A 19,401-nucleotide genomic window follows, 5' to 3' on the forward strand; every position below is an offset into this window, starting at 1 on the left:
TTTTGAGTGTCTGTCACTCTGCAGTTACACCTCCAAAACACTAGTTGGCGGTGGAGATTTCTGTGAAGTACTGTAAAGTTTAATTAATTTTAAACACACCCAAAACACACATTAAATATGGACAGTTTCAAACACAAGTACACAAATCAGCTTCACTATAACTCGCAGCATTCACAGACAAACACTTGTCTTTATCTGGACACATTTTCCCCACAAATACAACATGCTAATGTTATTAGCACAAGTCTATGGCATTTTACGTTGTATAAATTAGCCTAGCAGCTAGCTATCTTTCCGTCTTTTCATATAAATTCAGTGACAACAGAAACATTTAACAAAGGTAACGGTACATAATTTGGCTCCATTACAACTCACAAGGTTCACTGACAAAACAACTGTCTTATACTAAATACGTTTTCCAAGCGGGAACTGCCCATTGGTCTGACAGCCCATTGGTTCAACATCCCATTGTTCCGACCATATTAAACTCATTCTTCCGAAGTCTGTTCCGAAATCATCACGATGCCCTGTGCTTAAGGTCTGGTTAGGTTTAGGCACAAAAACCACTTGGTTAGGGTCAGGAAAAGATCATGGTGTGGGTTAAAATGAAAAAGACAGTGACAAACACATAAGCCGTGAGCCTGCTCCGCCTCAAGCTGGTCGCAGTGCACCATACGCCCGCCACGAGCCGTTCAGCACCGCGCGGACAGTCGGACTAATGGGATGTTGAACCAATGACATGGACCCTTCCAAGCTTATATAACATGCTAACGTTATTAGCACAAGCCTATGGTATTTTACATTGTATAAATTAGCCTAGCGACAAGGTGAGATTTCCTCTGCTCATATGAAGCCAGGATAAATCACACACAAGACTTAAAATGCTATTTTTGTGGAGGCTTTATTGTCCTCACAATTTATTGTTTCTTATCTGTGAAATTAAAGTAAATAAAAGCTTTGTTTCCACTGAGGGAAATGGTTTCAGCTTACAAAAATAGGCAGGAGGTCTGCGTCGCTGTGACATGTAGTTACATTTCTAGGGAGGTAGGCTTTGCATCAACATGGAGCCTACACCGTAGTTACGTTATCGATTCAACATAGAAACATAAATTCCACTTTACTTTACCATTTACCATTTCTGTCTTTAAGAGAGAGTAGCTAACGTTCACAAGCCGTGATTAAACTTTCCCTAGGCCATGGAAATAACACATTGAAATTCTTAATTTAGGTGGTCTTCTCCTTTAAAGTTCTGAAAAAGAAAAAACAGACCATCATGGAAGTTGTCAGATATATTTTAATAAGTTACAAAAGGGTGTTTGTTTTCATGTACCTGTTTTTTTTTTACACTGAACTTTTCAACATTCTGTCAACCTTGTACATTACCATGAAAAACAGATACCATTTAAATAAATGCTGCACTTCCTATTACTTACAAAGAACCTGTAAGGTTTAGGTTATTTAACTAATTCAGTTGTAAAAAGAAAAAACAGCTTTGGCTATTAAGAAATGTTATATCAAAATAAGAAAGATAATGCCATTATACAATCCAGAGGCATTTCTAAAAGCTTTTCAGATCAGTTTAAGTTGACACCATAAAAGTTCAACAGTATAAAAACAAGTGGATGTATACCCTTTGCAACTGGTGCTCCATAGCATCAACAAATGCTGATGCAGATACCCAGTGCAGCATGTAACAACGGTCAATATATTGCTTTATATACAAGTTATTAGCAAAATGATTAATTATAACCTAAATGTAACAGTTTAAAACATTCTGACTCACAGTAGGTAGAAATACGACTCAGAACAGATCTGTGTGAGAGTATTGATAAGTGCACCAAACTTTTTTTTCAGTGTTGTGGCTACATGCACTATTGTAACAATTCAAACAGTTTTTTGGTATATAAACATACATAGTGAGCCTGGAACAACTTGGTACAAAATATTTGAATAAAAATGTAATTGCACAGTTTAAAAAAAAAAATTATAAATATTCTGACAAGGTGCCAGAGTGTACTGAGCAAGTGATTGGTAAATGAATTATTGGTCAATCAGGCTAAAATATACAGCATTTTTTTTTAAGTGCATCTTGTTTGTCTTGTCAGGACAAAGGGTACATATAATCGTCCACATGGGGCCCACAATCATAGTACATCTGGAAATTGTCTTTGCAGCGTCAATGCAGATGAATATGGCACACATTGATCACATTTGAGCACTGTTTTTTTAAGATCTCTGATAACCCATGACTCTCAGATGATCACACAAAATGAGCCTCTCGATGTTCGACCTCTTGGAGGCGTCTGGGCCGTAGTCTCTGGTATACTGGTTTGGCCTGGTTTGGGCCCAGCTCCTCAGGACTAGAGCTGGGAGACTGAGATGGCTCAGCCTCGTTGTCTTCCTCAAGAGGCTCATCTACAGACACCTCTATCTCAATCCCCAACTCCTCCTCCTCCTCGTCATCATCCTCCTCATCATCTTCTTCCTCTGCGCTGTTAGCTAAAGCACAGCTCTGCAGCGCTTTAGCTTTACTCCCTGATGGGGGCTTGTAGAAGGTCCCTGGGGGAGGCTGAAGTGTCCTGGGAGCCCTGAAAGCTGTTGAAGTGGGGCTGTACTTGGTTACATTGTCCTCCCTTCTTAAAGTCCTGCTAGGTCGCACTGCGACAGTGTAAGGTCTGTTAGGGAAGATGGTGCTCATGTTGCTCCCAGTACTTCCAAGGGAGAAAGATGATGAGGATATGGGCACAGAACTTGATAAGTTGCTGGGGTCCACTGCCGTACTCTCTGTGGGCGAACTGGCCACAATTCTGACAGTTCTGGAAGTAACCTCATGCTTGTACTGTTTGTCCCAAGTTCTGCGTAACGTCTGAGTGTCAATGAATGTACTCCGGTAATGCGTGCCCACTCGCAATTTTGTACTCTCAGTTTCGTCCACCTCTTCAATGGACTGATCAAAACTGCCTCCTTTCCTGTCGCCTTGGTCGGTACTGTTCCGGGTGTTATTCTCGTCTACTTGGCCTCGGTTGTGTAACCGTTCAGCTGGCATGCTCATTGGCCGGGAGGAGAGTTTGTTGCGAGGGTGTCGGAGCTGGACTCTGGCGACGGTGACATGCTGAGAACGGCAGAGGCCTCTCTCGCCAGGTTTCGGGACCTCTGGGACGCCTGATGATAAAACCCCATTGAAGGCTTCCAAATCCACTTCATCAACTTTAAATAGAGAGATTAACAAGAGGTTAAACATTAACATATAAAAGGTAAAAGAAAGATTTTACATCTGGAGTAATACTGGCCTAATGCTTTCAATAGGTTACATCGCTTTGTAACAATACTGACCAGGCTCAAAGTCACTTCCGTCGAAGCTTGGCGTGGTTTCCTGAACCTCAGCCAATAAGTGGGAGGAGGGAATTATGGAGGAATGCCTCTTATACACCTTAGAGCTCTGCTGTAATGGTAACACAAAACACAGTGTCAATCTACCATTTGATGTCAAAATGAATGCCATACCATTAAAATAACACAATCTCATGTTTAGTATGAAAACCAAACACTAATTACCTCCTTAATGTCTCCCAGCGACTTTGAGTGCCTGCTCAGCTGCTGCTCCTTCTCCTGTTGGTTGAGGCGTGTGTCAAGGCGTTGGGCATCGATCTCTGTAGGCGAGGTGCCGCTCAGGGGACTAAGAGGGGTATCAAAGATCATCTGGTAGTGTCTGATCAGGAGCTCAACAATAAGTGCCTGATATGGGTAATCCACCAGAGAGGAAAGGGAAACGTCGGCATCTGCCTGCCTTGGTTTGATCAGTGTTGGGCCAAAGATGATGCCCAGGTTGCTGGCTGTCATTTTATTCTCCTCTGACTGCTCCGTCACCCTGGAGAGAGGAGGATTTATTATTATTGCTTATAAATTAATAATACAGACTGAGTTTTCTAAAAAATAAGACTCACATTCCTACTTGTGAAATGACTGATTTAATAATGTGTTTTATGGGTTATGTGACTGAGGCTGTCATACCGGTGCAGATGCTCTATGAGGAACTGCAGTGTCTTGTAATGAGCTGGTGGCAGCTGCCTCAGCAGGTCCTTGATTTTGAAGAGGACGCGGTTGAGATCCACGCTGACCTGGGCCGGGGTCACTGGGGTGGGACTGAGCCGCGTTGCCTCCAGTTCCTCCACAATGATCCTCTGGCTTTCCTTAGCCAGACCAATGAAGTCATTATAATAGCGGAACAGGATGAGGGGCTCTGGAAGCTGCAGAGGAAAGTGTGAGGGGAGAAAAGACCCAGAAAAACAAATGAAATGAGGAAGTTAATAACAAACAGAGACCAGAATATATAAGTAAATAGACAAGTGGCAAGGAATTAGAAATGAGATAAGCAACTGGGGGACCAGAGGGGGGAATTTTATACCAAACATAGACAAAGACAAATAAATACCACTGCAGTGGTTTTGTTCTGTAGCGCTAATATTTAACCATCTCGTGTCCTCATTTAGATGAGCCTCTTTGCAGGTGTGAGTAAATTTACAAAACCCCTATAGTGCTATGGATAACATCTTAAAAGCAGCCCACCTGTCTCAAGTAGAGTTTGAGTACGTTGCTGATGTCGTGGGGATAAAGATCGGAGAGCTCCACCAGGTCCTTGCCATTCTCAAAAGCCTGGCACAGCTTCTCTACTCGAGACTTGGCACCATTCACGCGGTAGATACCCTTCATGGCACAAAAACAAAATGGATTCAATGCAGGAATTTTTTAGAAAATAACATTCATTTTGAGACATGTAAATAATTCCCACAAAGCATTACGACTATCATTAGAAATGCTGGCAGCCTCTACTGGCCCAAACACTGCATTTTATATTTCGAGACAGTGAATAAATTAATCAATGAATATTTTATTTTCATGTCTGGACATTTACATGACCCATCCCTCATGGGATTATTCAGACACATTAACCTATAACAAAACAAACATTCCGGTATGTCAACCCACCATCATCCAACAACACAATACAGAAATATCATCTGGACATAAACACAACCATTATCAGGAAAAAAGATATAAAATATAATATAGATATAAACCTCCAATAAACAATGCATCAAGAGATATCCCACAACAAAATTAAATACAAAGCACAAACATAGTAGCGTATCCTCTTCAGGGAAGCCAAAAAGAAGAAGCAACATGCCAAATACAGAATTTCAAAAGGTATACTATGCAGGATTTTTCTAAAAAACAATGAAAAAACTCTTCTTATTTTCTGTGTTCAGGACATTTATGGGCATTTTAGCGCTAAGGTGAGGTCAGGTCTTTACAAAACGGTAGCAACCAGGTGCCGGACAGTTAGCATCCAAGAGACACAGCGGCAAAAAAAGGCAAATATAGTGAGGCAGAATGGCAAACAAAAGTGAATTTGGCTTTTACTTTCCTTTCCCTAGCGAGCATGTCTCCAAACAGTAACTGACAATTGTGCATAGTATACCTTTAATGCGAGCAACATTATCATTAACTTCTATGTTTCATATTTAACTGCAGAATACCTTAATGTTGAGCGCTCTGTTCTCGATTTCCGATGTACACTTCCGTATGATGAAGGGGATGCCATCCTGGCTGTTCTTAGCTGCCTGTGTGAAGTCGATGCCGAAGAGGTGGAGCCTCCCCTGGAGCTTCTTATGGCCACACTGGATGGCCAGGGTTTCCAGACACTTCTTATGGCAGGCTAACGAACACTGCAAACATTTTGAAAGGCATCTCAGTTATGAAAGTGATAAAGTAAAACATATTTAGGACACTGCTGAAAGGCAGAGATTAAAGTAGAAGTGATGGGACTGAAACCAATCAATCTTAAGCTGAGGCTGCATGTTAAATGGGGACAAATAAAAACTGTGTTTCTACATCTCTCCTACTAAAGCCAGTCTATTCCAGCTTGTTTGGGCTCTTTACAACTTGAGCACAAATATGTGCACTCAACACAAATTTGGCTGTGAACCACTCCTTAAAATCAAGACTAAAAGGCCAAAGAAGAAAGCTTTATGTTTGGTGACCCCTTGAACCAATGCCATGGAATGATTCCAGTACACTGCAGCGTTAAATTCTTATGTCTTGTCAGTGTGTATTCTACCATTATATAACTTTCGTGTAAAAAAAAAAAAAAAAAAGTTTCCAGTAACTGTTTTGTTATTGTCTTGTCTTTCCTCAGTGTATCCAATAAATATGGAAAGAAACTGGATCTAAAATAAACAGGGGTGATGGAGGCGACTCCTCGGAAGACGAACAAAAGGTCTTCAGTTTCCACTGCCCGTTCCCCGACTGAGACCAGTTGGTGGATTTGGTCTCTGAGGAGAGCCTGCGGCCAGTTTCAACTTCTCCCTTTATTCAGATGTTTTGATGAGGGACGAGGTGGTCTTTCTCTTTAGTTTTTGTTTGATTTTTGCTCACCATGAGTGATAAAGACGCCATTGTGAAACTTTGGCAGCGTTCGCCTTGAACTTGAAATACTCTGAATGCCGTGGACTCACTACATTTAATGAAGGTCTAAATAGAGGCTAACAGTTGGCGTTTTGTTCCATTAGTTCTAAAACAAAACAGAGGGAAAAGAAACCAAGGTTACCTCCTCGCACTCTGCTCCATGAAACACCACCAGGCTGTCGCACTCTCGACACTTGGACGGCGCTCTGAGCTTCCTCAACTTGTGGGTTTGAGCAGCCCTGGACATCTGGGTGTTTCTAAAGGGACCTGGGGAGCTGGCTGATTCGATTACCATCTCACTTAGACCTGCAGAGTGGAGGGAGAGAAAGAAGAAATTAAGGACAAGCAGCATCATTAGAGGCTATGTTCTTTTCTTCTTGTATATACTGGAGGGACAATCCCACTGAGAAACAGGGTCATTCTCATTCAGAAAAAAAAACAAAAAACCAGATTGTACATATTCACAGATAAAAGCTAAGGTAGTACACAAAATGCAACTAACAATCCCAAAAGAATTTAACTTACTGGGTTAATAATGCTGGAAAAAATAAATATACGTAGTGTAAATAGCTTAAGAAATAACAAATGTACAAAACAAGAGAAACAACATGTATTACTAAGTGTGGTACGCTCAGTGTGACTCACCGTTATCAGAGGGTGAAGGAGGCTCTCTCTCATCCAGGTCATCAGCAGACGACATGGTGCCAGTGGAGGGGGTTCTGGGTAACCTCCTCTTGAAGTCTCCTAAACAGTAATGCAGGACGTACCAGTGAGTCCACATCTCCACAGTTAGATTAAGTCAATTTTGGTCCTTTCTCCATTATTCTGTCTCCGTGGTCCACATTACAGTGGAAGGAGTAAGCAGTACTGGACTGAGCCCGGAGTGTGACAATTTCCAGAATTTAAAAGCGCCACATAAAAAGGCGTGGTCGACTTTGTGTTATTGTTAATCAAATTCTAAGAAGGGGAATGTTGATGATTCACACCTCTATTGACTGGTAAATTATTTCCAGTAGGACCCATTTTGATGTTGCTTTTCCAAAGAGCCCAATAAGGAGCCTCATCAGGGGGTAAACCTTTACACTGTTAATACTCTGGGGTTAGATGGAGGGTGAAATAACTCTTACTGCCACCATTTTGATGTATTGCTAACAGTGCACTGGCAATCTACCATCCTTCTCCAGCCATGGACCTAATGTTACTGGTGAATTATCAAAATTGTATCCTGAAACTTAAGCAAGAATAATTTCAACCAGACAAGTAAACATTCAATGATAGGTGTACAATATATCTGTAGGTTGCAACAGACCCATTGTCACTGTAAAATTTGAATTATTAAAGAGGACAAACAGTATATTTTAAGTATCAGCTGCATCGTCTACATGAACCGACACTAATTTGAAATAAACTTGCCTACATCTTAAAGTGTAGGAAGCAGGCCTGTACATCACATACTGTTGTACAGCAACAGCAAAAACATGGAAAAAAAAACCTGCACGGAAACTGCATTTTTTTATATGCTTGCGTGCTAGCAGACTACCAAAGTTGCATCATTCAACAAAGAGGCACCACTGTCAGCGGTTGCTAAGCCACATGATCCGAGATAACACACCAACAAAGTTGGGTGAACATCAAGTTCGTAGGAAAAATGTTTGCAGGCCCCAGGGGCACTTATGACCGTAAGCGCTGAGGAATGCCCCTCCTCTCTATCTGCTGCAATGAGTGATTTCTTTTCTTTGTCAATGACATAAGACTGTTGCACCCGTGATTTAGGACTAGGTGTTGTGTAACTGCGGGAAACCAGATGATTTGACTTTCTTGGTTAGGCAGTAAACATAAAAGCTTGACAGGAAGTACGTGTGTTTTATTGTACCTATTACAACATAGTGTATGAAGAGATGGTTGAAGCCAATAATCTGTTGGAGACATTTGGATGGTTTCTAATCAATTAATAAGCAACCTGCCCTTTTTTTGCACAGCTTTACTCCTTGATCAACAGAGACCATTTCTCTTGTAAAAAAAAAACTATCATGCAGCTCACTGCCTGAATGACCCTACCTGGACTTGCAGTGGGTGAGTCCATGGAGCGGGACTCACTGCTCCCTCCAGCACTTTCTGAGTCGCTGCACATCCCTCCGCCCTGGCTGGCCGAGGCCCAGGGACGAAATGAGGCCTGCATCCGAAGTGCTGGATAAAAACATATCACAACATTGAAAGGCAAAATATTACAGCCCACTCTTTTAAGTTTCCCATTTCTGTTCATTATAAATAAAGTATAAATGTTACTGAAATCATTAGTTTCCAATTAAAATCTCAGATTGCTTAAAGACCACTGAAATTATTCTCAGGCATCTTTATGAGAAGAACTGATGCACACACTCACACAAACACACAGCCTTCAGTAGTGTTTATGTATGAAGCTTACTACTGTTATCTTTGCCCCTACACAGACCTAAAAGTCATGAGCCCATTAACCAGTGATGGACCTACAGCATCTACACAGTTCTGCCTGAAAAGGTCTGAGTGGATCAACACAAGGACACTGGCCACATGTTAAAGCTAGTTTGGTCTCAAGAGATTAAAGGTAATGTAGAGGATATTATCACAGTGCTTACAATTAAATCTCTTGACCAAAACAGCAGAACAGTTACATGTTTAAAGATTATAAGACACTTAATGAGAGCAGGAGCTAACAGGCCAGATGTAAACCTGCGTACCTTGGATGTCAGTGCTGCTGCTGGAGTGCCTCTCTGCAACCTTGGCATGCTGGGCAGAGATGGGACCTTCCACGTCGTCTGTACCGAGGAGGTCAGAGGTCACAGATGAATGTGACAGGTTACTGTGGGACGAGTGGCTGCCAGTTAGCGACCGCTTGTTGAAAGGCATCCTGGGAAAATGACAGAATGAAAATAATGATGTTGTTGATAGTAAGCTCACACTGCCTCAAAGGACTGAGGTGCATTTTTGACAAGCGAAACAGATACTGTGACTTTTGGACTTTATTCAGTATATCCGAATCTGTAACATTTTCTTGAACTGTATTGTAAGCAGGTTAGAGGTCCTGTAAAACAACAGTGTATCATTGTAATGGAACATTAAAAAGAAACCACGTTAATTTCCAGGGCTGGTACCTGCGGTTATTCCACAGGCTAGTTAATAACATGTCGGGCAGGAAATCCAAAGTGTGGGATCATTTTGAGAAGGTGAAGGACAAACCCAAGGTGATATGTAAACTCATCTTCATTGGTCGACTACAAACATGATGTATCATCTGAAACATGGAAGTAGCTACATGCCCATTAGCCCACAGCGTCATTAACAGGCGGCTCGCTCAGTGTGTGACGTGCACTTGTAGATAAAATATAGGCCTATATTAATGAAGGTTCATTAGTACAGTTTTGTATTTCTCTGTAATGTAGCACAGTGCTAACAATGTTACTGATACTATTCTTTCTCACACCTTCAACTCAAACCATTGTGTTGCCCCGCCCAAAATATATAATTTAATATTTACATTAATATCGTAAACATGCAGGCGACTTGTTGACTAATGGCCCTAAATGATGACTATTGATCGACTAGGAAAATTCTTAGTCGGTGGCAGCCCCACATATAAGTGTATGCCTCTCTGTTTTGTTTTTTTTTTGTTTGTTTTTTTCTGGTATGTCACATTCAACATCACGAACATGCCAGAAAACAGCTTGGAGACCAGTTAAAAATGTCACAGTGGATAATTCAAACTCAGTACTGACTAATTTGGAATGGCATTCAAGTGCTGCTTGGATGGAGACAGACAGATTGTGTGGCTGAGATGACAAAATGTTGCCGATGGTCGTGGCAGAAAAAGGGTGAAAATAAGCGCGCAACCCAGGTGTTAGTTTCTATCACTGCCAATCACAGCTGAAGCTGATAAAAACCTGTGACTACTGCGGAGTCATTTGACCCAGGAATAAATGCTGATTGTAACTTCTCCCTAAAGACAAAAGCCAGATACTGATGGGTTTTCTTTAGACACAACTGAGTTTTTGTTGAGATACTCTTTGTGTTCAGTTGGAGTAAGAATTTACTTAAGTCAAGACATTATTATCTATGGTCCAAAATTTTTAAAAAAGGGTCTGAAGGAGCTTTGCAAATAATACAGCAACAGTAAACTCTGCCCTAAATCTGGACAAGGTTAAACACAGACAGCAACACCCTTTCACAAACAGCAAAGCACTATCAGTCCATTCAGCCCTGACTTCTTCCTGTTTTTCTCGCTGTGTTAAATTGACATTTCACAGTATTCACATTTAGGACCAACAATAATACAGTTGATGATAACATTCCTCTCTTCATGCAATTCCAAATTAGATCTCAATTTGTAATTCCGATACTGCGGGATCAAACTGCAAAAAAGATTTCCTAATTCCATCAACAGATCCCTGAATAATCATGATATCATGAGATCAGCCCCGCCCTGCCATCAAAGAAAGCAGTTAATTAGAGTTTAATGTGATTAACTGATGGGCTTGTCAACGGTCGGTGTGCAATCCAGGTCAGCCATTGTCAACAAACGTCTCCTAATGTATCTCACAATATACAGTATGTAGGTCAGCCTCTATATTTAACCTTTTGAAGACAAATGCTGTTGATGCACGTGAGGATGTGTGTATCTAAGTTTCATTTCCTCTCTCTCCCAAGCTGAATTCTTTTGATCAGAGGGGTCAGTGTTTGGGGGAGGTGGGGGAGAAAACCAAGTAAGAACAAAGTGCTCGCTTATTTCCATCTGTGTGTGTGTGTGTGTGTGTGTGTGTGTGTGTGTGTGTGAGAGACCACAAACCTGTGTCAACAGAACGCTTATAAAAGGAAACTCACTTTTTTTTTTTTTTTTAACCAAAGCCTTGAAGAAGTGGGTACTAAAAATGACTCAAATGTAAAATGACCACCATGTTTTTCTTGTTAGTCATAAAGATGTGTTTATAGTTTAAAAGCGATTGAAAACTTTCAACGAGGTTTAGTGAAACTGATGGTAAGCCCACTGCCCCGGCTCCTCTCTCCCGTGACCACAGTCAGTTCCGCAGGAAGCCCTGGCCAACCCAATTGTTTTACGCTTTCCAAAACAAGCTCCTTCACTCAATCACTCCACCTCTCACCACTGAGGTCTACGGCACCACAGACTGTCACAGCCACTCAGTTTTACTGTATTTATAACCACTTGTTTGCCATAAATAAACAAACTCCCACGAAATCCTCTGATGAACCACTTTATCAGTCTTACATAAACAACTCAGTCATTTCCTCGATATAATCTGACAGTTAATATAAACACTGATAATCACTGGGGCTTGCCTGGTTAAATTTAGACACAATCCTCAATAGTAAACATAAGATTTCAGTTTAATTTAAAGGTTTCATTTAAATGGTTCAAGACCTGAAAATCTGATAAGTTAATAACGACAAGAATGTCTTAAAACATTCCTAATTAAATATCTTCTTTAAGACCTATTTGTGATCGTAACATCAATGAATGCAATGCAATGTATTAGTTGACCATCTGCTTCAAGGGAAACTTTTCAAACTGGACTCAATTTTCACGTGTTTTTATGTCTGAATGACTAAAAGAGACAACCATTTCTGAAAGTGGTCCAGTATTGAAAGAAGGCGCTGCAGGTGTAGAGGCGTAATCCCTACAGGCAACTGCGCACCATCACTTTACTTCCATTAGAATCGCTTCTTTTTGTCACTGACAGACTCAGATTGTTTAATTTAAGTGTCTAACAACATTATGGAAAGGATCCTTACAGAAAAATTAAGCATTTTTCTTATTTTGCATTTCGCTGATCCTGCCTGTCTCATTCTGAAATCTCACAAACTTTTCAACATGGTCAAAATCAGCTAAATATTCAGCCATGACATTGAAAATCTTTTATCAGTTCTGTACTCAAACACAACAAACTCTTCCCGGCACGCCTCTCTCGCGAGATTTCAAACAAGAACAGGACTTCAGCCAAAGGTAAGGAAAAAGGTTTCAATTCTCCGTAGGGTCCTTTCCATAATGTTGTCAGACACTTCTAATAATCTGAGCCTGTCAGCTGCAAAAACAAGAACTTTTTAAAAGACGGAAATTGATGGTGCACAAGTAGTTTTTCCACTGCGGCTGCAACGATCTCTCTCAAGTTTACTTTCAAATGCCCCCTCACTCTGACATCTCTCCACTTTGTGCATGTATAGGTCCTGTTTGTGCATGTGTGTGTCTTTCGGACCTGTGTGTAATTGACAAGCAAGAGTGAAAACATTGAATTTCCCCTCAGGGGGATTAATAAAGTAAATAAAGTAAATAAACTTAAATCACTTGCAAACTCCCCAGTGCTAACACAAGCCACTGAACCCATGTGTTTCTTAGCAGCAGTGTCTTGATGTCTCACCCTGTGTTTTGTGTGACAGCTGAATCAAACGAATGGGACTCCAGACGAGGCCCATCAGTGGGTAGACTCCTGACGAAGTCGATATAGCGCTGGCCCGGCTCGTACAGTTTGGCATTTTCACACAGGCTCTGGTGGTTGACAGGGAGTGATACAACCTGGGCCTGCTGGAGCTGGAACCAATTGACCGTCACCTGAAACACACAAACACATCAACCTGTGAATCAGGCATAGAAGTGCCTCCTCATATGTATGTCCAGGATGTAGTGCGTTATTTATGTTATTCAGGTTGGTCTAAATTTTAAATAAACGTGGTTCACAGAAGTGTGAACTTACGGCTTTGAGGGTGAGGTCGCACTGGGAGACCATCTCTCGGATTTGAGTGATGATCACACTCTTGGTGTTGGCCAGATCGACCCTCTTGTCCCCGACGTCAATCTGACAGGCTTTGCAGTGCTCCCTGGCCTCCTCAGCCTGCAAACAGAAGGAAGACAAATCATTAAAATGCTCAACTCTATGATTAATAACATTAATATGATTTGACTCCAGATTGAACAAGTTAGTCGTTACAACTGCTGTAAGACACATGGTCAGATGTTACTGAACCAAAAATGCTTATCAGTGCTGACAGATGCTTCAAGAATGAAGTGTAAGTGATGGCAGAGACTTAAGATCTTAGAGCTGAACTGCACCTTTAGTGTCACAGGAGAACAATTCCCTTAAGACTGATGGTTTGCTGACCAAAGAGTCATTTGTCTTCATTCCTGTACTGACTGAGAGCTGATAATGAGGCCCTAAGTATTATAACAACTTATATACACTCTGACCCAGCTGGCTATAGTTTAATTGACAGTATGCACTTTGAACGGTGCAAATGGGCCGGTCTTGACATAAATGTTGGAGTCTGGCCCAGAATCCTTCATATGCCTCTCTATGTTTTTCTGTCTCCCTGTACTTTCAATTTCCAATAAATGCCAACACAGTAAGCAAACCTGCAGTATTTAGGTTCCTATTTTGTGTGTGTACTTGCTGTCAAAGGTGCCTATGAAGCTATTAAGGTAGACTGTGATGTGGCTGGTAGAGGATGATATTCCATTAGCCAGTTGTCATGTTTACAACAACTATGCTACTGAGTAGAATGGATTTTTAAAATGCCAAACAAAGTCACAAAGGTGAAAAAACAACTACAACAATTTAAAAAACACAACCTTTGAGATGAGTTCAGGGCTCAAAGAAACCTACAGTATACCATAGTAAAAGAGCCACAAGCCCAACGGAGGAGGTGTCCTACCTTCTGCAGAGCCTCCTCCTCCAGCCTGCGCCTTTTCTCCAGCTGTTTGACTGCCGCTGCACCTCCCCCTCCACCGATCTGCTCCTCCTCCAGGCGGCTGGTCGACACCTTGGCCTTCTCATACTCCTCCTGCCGCTGAGCCTGCAGCAGCCGAGCCTTCCTCAGAGCACTGTCTGCCTCATTCTGGAGACACACACATATTTAGTTCATACACAGACAAACATACACACTGCAAATACAGTATGTGCAAAAACAGATATGTGTAAATGGTGAACACTGATAACAGTCTACAAGTGGCTGATCTCGCCACTTCTTTGTCACTCTTCCACTGGATCTGTCCACTGATAGGAAAACTACCACTGGTCCAACAATGCTAACCAGAGCTAACCAAAAAATATGGCTTTTAATGTTATATCCTTCTTTAAGTCAATAGTAAACTGTAAAAAAGTACAGTTATAGACATACATTTCAATACAGCAATAAAGACTAACTTAAAGCAATTAATTTACAAATGTCTAGGCATACACTGTGTTTAGTGCTACTAGCTTAGTTAATGGTTCTTATTCTATCACATGGACTGGTTGGCCTCGCAGGCTTCACAACTACATGAGAAAACAAAGCATTTGTTTGCATGCATATATTAGGCTCAGGCATTTCAAGAGTGTCCTTGGACCAAGGCCTCAGGTCAGTGAAGCATCTTTAGATTCTGTGTGGCCCTCTACAGAATGCAGCCTTTATGGCAATCGACTCACCATTTTCTTTTGCTCCCTCTGCCACTGCTCCTTGACCTCTTTTCGTAGTTTGTCCAGGTCATTCTTTCGGGCCAGGAGAGGCTGGAAAAAAACACATAACCCCCCCAACACAAACACAACGTCAGTAGGTCCTCTTGTTTCCATTACACAACCAAAGTCCCAGTTAAAAATGGCATCTTTTGCTTTGCTGAATTACCTGCATGAATTTGTTGCTTTGGAGTACTGCTGCGGTGTGAAGTACCAGCTGGCTATATTCAGTGTCATTTTTGAATGCAGTCGTGTAGATCTCACGGAAGGGCATGAATTCCTTAAATGAGAAGGTGAAATTCTTAACCTCAGTGCCAAACAGCTAAAAGGCAGAATTGTGAATTGTGCGCACATCAGCTGCAACATCGACTCACCTGTTGACTTGCAAGCGTCTTGGCAGATTCAGCCATTTTGGCGTAACTCTTTGCACACTCAATATCTGTGAATAGACCACACCAAAGTTTAGTTTAATTTCACGTCACATACACAGTGCTCTCTTAAGGCCTACAAATGATCATCTACGTGCAATGTGCTGAAGTACCTTTAATTTTGTGTCAACTGTTGGTTCTTCCTTGAAATTATCTCTACCTAAAAACCTATTTAAGCATTTTCTGATTAAATCCCACATCGTCCTTGAGTCATGAGACAAATCCATAGAATTAATCAGTAAACAGAGCATTAACCAAAGTGGATGTGTTGAACAAACAGCGTGTATGTTTGCCTGATAACAAAATGTACTGTACTGACTGAGTGCTTTGTGTCACTGTGTTGACTGGCCAAGTGACTAAGTATAACACTGAAACCATTCATTAACCGGAGTGCCAAACATAGGCTCACACGCTGCACACCCAACCTTGAGCCTGGATAAGACTTCATTGTTTTTAAGTCCAGCTCAGGTGATTGAGAAAAAATTCTCAGGAAATTGGCCCCTAATTAATCTCCAGTAGCTAAGATGTCTGCGCTCAGACATTATGTAGAAGCACAGACATTTTCAGCCACCTATTGCTGCCAGGAGCTATGTTTAAGACCGACTGAGCAAATTCAAATCGAAGAAGTTTAAAACTACAAAAGGTGCCATAAAATTACATCAGGAAATTCATGAATTCAATTGGATAAAAGCAGAATCTAAACTTCCAGAAAAAAACCTTTGTCTTTCTTCCAAACTTAGTCATCAAACTTCAGTCAAAACGAAACTTAAAAATGTGTATTTGTTATTGTTCCTTCACTTGGATGTTTGACCTTCACAGTCCAGAAGGATGTTTGTGCAGTTTGACACTAGACGGCTGTTTTCATATTCACCTGCAGACGGGGGGAAGGTCTCTCTGTGCTAAACTAGTGTACACAGGAGCAGGATTTTTTGTGATTTTGGGCATGCAGCAAAGGGCCATAGGCTGGAGTCAAACCCAGAGCCGCTGCAGCAAGTACACTGCCTTTATACATGGGAGGCTCACCCTACCCACAGAGCTACTGGGCGCCCCACAATTTTAAACAATCTCAATAACATCATTGTAATTAGTCATAACAATATAAAAACCCTAATTATTATTACTGTCTGTTTAAGAGGATGCTTTTTATGTGCATGACATGAACACGAAAACATCTCGAGACTCAGTGACATGACGACACAGACTATGTAATAAGGTACTTAAGTTAAGTACATGTTTCAGCTGACTTTTGTACGTCACTGTGATATTGTAGGTGCTACTTAGCTGCTGCCTCCCCAACATGTCAGACCCGCTGTGCCCCAACTCACCCATATTGAGACGCTTCTCCACCCACGCCAGCAGCTCTTTGGTGTACTTGGACCAGGCCTTGGCGTAGAGCAGCGCCGACTCCACCCCGCTGTCCTGGTGCTGCAGTGTCCTGTCCACCTCTTCTGCCCGAACCGGCGGAGACGGCCCTGTGACAAAAAACGTGCGCCCACGAGGGATGCTGTAAAATCTGGGCTTGAACATGACTCCAGCGCCCAACCCCCATACAACATGCCTATAGCCAATGCCGGACATACTACATTTGAGTTCAGCTTGCAACATCTGTGACAGTGAGTCAGTGAGAAAAGCCCACGTTGACCTTGGGTGAGCGTGATTCAGGCTAATACCATTTGAGGATAAGTCATACCGACAGGAGACTGACTGCTGGATGTATTAATAAGAGGTTAAGGAGGCTGGTCATCCAGAGTTGAGAGCTGGTTGTTCTCCTTCCCCAGATAACCCTACAACACTCTAACACAGTGACATAGCCCAAACAACACCACAGCCCAGAATGATAAAGAAGAAAAAGTAGATAAGCTCAAGACTGATTTATGAGTAAGCTTTATTCCAATAAATATGCCAGGATTACTTTCCCCCTGTGCTCTCGCGGAGCAGCACCAGACTACAGTCACTCTATGTTGCAGAGATCTGTCTTACCTGGCGGATCATCTTTCTCGGGACCGGATCCTCCAGATTCCACGGCGAGGTTCTCAAAAGACTGAAAAACAGACAGATAAAAAAAACCAAAATTCTACAATGAGGGTGGATGAATTTCCTTCTCAAAGCACAGTACGCTCTGCTAACACACTTAAAACAAGGCTTATCAGAACCTTGACTTCCTCCTTCAAGCTGTTATGAAATCTACAGCAGGAAAACAACAATACATAGCATCAATTCATCATTTGCACAGACCATTTCAGGAACATGCGTCAACCAGCAAGCGCTCACTTAACCCCTGAACTCCTCTGGGTAATTTTTCATAGCTGTGGCCTAACAATCCTGAAGCAGTAGGCCACATCCGGGTGTTCATGGGACAGTGAATGAACCAAAGTTACATGTATCTTTACAATGGAAATGAATACACTCTCAGCCTTTAACGTTTGATGACAAAGAGCGTTCTGGAAGGTGATTACTGCCAATTTGATCCTGAATTAATTAGACCATTTGTTTGTGGGTAATGGACACAACTACACAACACAGATATTGTACTTTTCTTACCCTGCTTCTCTTAGTTAGGGGGAGCCCCAAAACTGATCCATTCTCTACATCTCCCATAAGGAAGTCAGACACTCTGAAGGAAAACAGAAACACAAATCAATAAATTGAGTTCAGAAATTCATCAGAAAAAACATATCCAGGCATCTTATTATGTTTTAATTCTAATAAGAGGCACTCCGGCGTTTTAGCATTGCGCTTATTTACAAAAGAGAGATTTTTTTTAAAAAAATGAATGGTCTAAAAGAAGCAGCGCTGGGTCAAGGTCCAAAAAACATGGCCTCCTACATTTCCAATAATGCAACTCAATAGTGTCTTTAACCAGATGTTCTCTGCCTCCTAAGTGCTCAAACATTTGTAATGCAAAACCTTGTTAAAAAATCTTTTAAGCCCAATCCACACTGTCATCATTAGGGTTAATCTTTCTGAATTTTGGAAAGCACCATGTGTAAAATTGGTGGAGTGCCCCCTTTATGTTGCAATGGAAAAACCTACAGCATATTTGATAGCCTGATATTTACACAGAAGTATTTGTACTGCTTTATTTATTATTTATTTGTGGGTATTTTCTGTTTTGTTTACCATTTTAAGGCTCAGTTTGATCTTCTTCCAACTGATCTCTACTGTTTTTTTGTGACTAATGTTTATTTATTTCCACTTTTATGTCACAATTTCTGTCTTGCACTGGAATGTTTAAAATATACTATATAAATATTAACTGACATTCATTAATTGTGCAATCTTAGAATTGACAGGTAGCAAATACAGTTGTGAAAACAGTCATTTCATCTGTATTTTAATGGAGTAAGAAAACCCACAGAAATTAAATGAGCCATGGAACTTGCAATCACTGTTATGACATTGTACTCACACATTGCCAAAGGTGAACGCCAATGTGTCAATAGCGGTGTAGATCTCTCCGAACAGCTTCTGTTTGTTCTCTTCGTTCACCTCCTTAAAGTTCACCCCTGTCAGATTGTCAATAAGGAGGAGTGAGTCAAGTTGTGGTAGTCAACCTTAAAATGCTGCATTCTTAAGACATCCTCCACTGGCACCACTGATAGAGATGTGTTCAAGGTACAAATCTGGTATGATTCATCATCCTGTACGTGACGTCGAGCATGAAAATCTCTCGAGTCACGCTCTGCACTTCGAATCACACACTGAGAGCTACGGAACTTCATATCTCAAATCTGCTGACATTTTTAAAACTACAAGGCCCCTCAGAGACATCCCAAAAACAACTTTGTACCTTAAGTCGGAAAAGATAAGCAAAAACTATGAGTGTATATATTTGGCTGTAATCTCGAAAGGCAGTAGTTTCCTGCTGTGAGTCTAAACACAGTGATGACTGAGGACAGAATGGGAAAAAACACCAACGTAAATTCGTCTGTAATCAGTCTTCACAATAAACTTCCTGTCCTGACTGAGGAGAGAAAAAATAAACTAGGAGAGAGATGCTCAGAAAGCGAGCCCAAACACTAAGCCATAAATCAGTG

General features: G+C 41.4%; 1 protein-coding gene across 2 annotated transcripts in view; it reads right to left on the reverse strand.

The window, feature by feature from the left end:
• Positions 1 to 1,892: 1,892 nt before the first annotated feature.
• The window catches only part of arhgap29a (Rho GTPase activating protein 29a), a 42,097-nt gene continuing 24,588 nt past the window's right edge, over positions 1,893 to 19,401 (reverse strand). For both annotated transcript variants that reach the window (XM_033638847.2, XM_033638848.2), the window contains 20 exons: positions 18,774 to 18,870; positions 17,906 to 17,978; positions 17,345 to 17,405; positions 16,690 to 16,836; positions 15,311 to 15,375; positions 15,106 to 15,216; positions 14,910 to 14,990; positions 14,158 to 14,340; positions 13,203 to 13,340; positions 12,870 to 13,060; positions 9,183 to 9,352; positions 8,524 to 8,652; positions 7,111 to 7,209; positions 6,608 to 6,771; positions 5,538 to 5,726; positions 4,567 to 4,704; positions 4,012 to 4,247; positions 3,556 to 3,868; positions 3,334 to 3,442; positions 1,893 to 3,207 (listed from right to left, as the gene is read on the reverse strand). In XM_033638847.2, coding sequence (XP_033494738.2) covers positions 2,261 to 3,207; positions 3,334 to 3,442; positions 3,556 to 3,868; positions 4,012 to 4,247; positions 4,567 to 4,704; positions 5,538 to 5,726; positions 6,608 to 6,771; positions 7,111 to 7,209; positions 8,524 to 8,652; positions 9,183 to 9,352; positions 12,870 to 13,060; positions 13,203 to 13,340; positions 14,158 to 14,340; positions 14,910 to 14,990; positions 15,106 to 15,216; positions 15,311 to 15,375; positions 16,690 to 16,836; positions 17,345 to 17,405; positions 17,906 to 17,978; positions 18,774 to 18,870 — 3,641 coding nt within the window. In that variant the 3' untranslated portion in view covers positions 1,893 to 2,260. The remainder of the gene's footprint in view (positions 3,208 to 3,333; positions 3,443 to 3,555; positions 3,869 to 4,011; positions 4,248 to 4,566; positions 4,705 to 5,537; positions 5,727 to 6,607; positions 6,772 to 7,110; positions 7,210 to 8,523; positions 8,653 to 9,182; positions 9,353 to 12,869; positions 13,061 to 13,202; positions 13,341 to 14,157; positions 14,341 to 14,909; positions 14,991 to 15,105; positions 15,217 to 15,310; positions 15,376 to 16,689; positions 16,837 to 17,344; positions 17,406 to 17,905; positions 17,979 to 18,773; positions 18,871 to 19,401) is intronic.

This window comes from Epinephelus lanceolatus, chromosome 20 (assembly GCF_041903045.1).
Source record: "Epinephelus lanceolatus isolate andai-2023 chromosome 20, ASM4190304v1, whole genome shotgun sequence".
In the NCBI taxonomy this organism is placed as follows: domain Eukaryota; kingdom Metazoa; phylum Chordata; class Actinopteri; order Perciformes; family Serranidae; genus Epinephelus; species Epinephelus lanceolatus.